At 56.0% G+C, this 834-nt stretch overlaps 1 protein-coding gene across 1 annotated transcript; it reads right to left on the bottom strand.

Moving 5' to 3' along the window:
- Positions 1 to 30: 30 nt before the first annotated feature.
- LOC104500527 (zinc finger protein ZIC 1-like) lies at positions 31 to 251 on the bottom strand (the record flags this gene model as incomplete). The annotated part of the gene is made up of 1 exon (XM_010144187.1): positions 31 to 251. A coding segment is annotated over one exon (221 nt), but the record flags the coding sequence as incomplete, so codon positions are not given.
- Positions 252 to 834: the final 583 nt, after the last annotated feature.

Genomic DNA, 834 nt, shown 5'->3' with positions numbered 1-834 from the left:
TCCAGCCCGCCGTCCCCCCTCAGCCCTTACCCCCGGCCAGGCCCGAGGCGGCGTCCGAGCCCCGCACTCCAGGCGCCCTCCATTTACCTTCATGTGCTTTCTGAGGGAGCTGGGGTGCGTGTAGGACTTGTCACACATTTTGCAGAGATAGGGCTTGTCGGAAGTGTGCACATGCATGTGCTTTTTGCGGTCGCTGCTGTTTGCAAAGCGCCTGTCACAGCCCTCGAATTCACACTTAAATGGTTTTTCACCTATTGCAGAGGAAAGGGGGGGGAAAGGGATCCATTAAGCAGGGCCGGGTGGATCGCTCATTGTCCCCATAGCAGCGCCGGACGGAAGCCCAGGGCTACATTTCAAACACTTGCAACTTTCTAACTTCAACGAGGCTCAAATCCCAAAACCTTGCTTGGCTTCTCTGTCCTTTCCACACCTCCGATCCCTGCTCAGCGACCATTTCGGAGTGTGTGTGTGCGGAGGGGAAGATAAATAACTTTTTTTTTTCCCCTTTGGACAGGCGAGTTTCATTCGCAGCCCCAGCCCTGGGCACCGCTCCCTCCACGCAACGCTCCGAGAAAGAGAGCAGGCGTGGTGGTATTTACACACGCTCCTCAGTGTCTAATTTCCGTTTTCATAGGTCATTGTCGTGATATTTTACGCTCCCACCCACCCCAGCCCCCGTCCTCCGTATTTTTTCGCAATATTGAAAATTATCTGGCCGGGGAATAGAATGCGAGGGCAGCCCCACAAACACTCTGCAAAAGCGCTCGGGAGAGAGGAGCTGGCTTTCGGCGCTCGGGGGTGGGAGGCGGGGAAAAGAGCTTTCCCAGCCAGGGG

This window comes from Buceros rhinoceros, unplaced genomic scaffold, assembly GCF_000710305.1.
Source record: "Buceros rhinoceros silvestris isolate BGI_N320 unplaced genomic scaffold, ASM71030v1 scaffold24699, whole genome shotgun sequence".
NCBI classification, from domain to species: domain Eukaryota; kingdom Metazoa; phylum Chordata; class Aves; order Bucerotiformes; family Bucerotidae; genus Buceros; species Buceros rhinoceros.
Note: the sequence above shows the minus strand (reverse complement) of the source record. Positions and strands in the feature narration are given on the sequence as shown.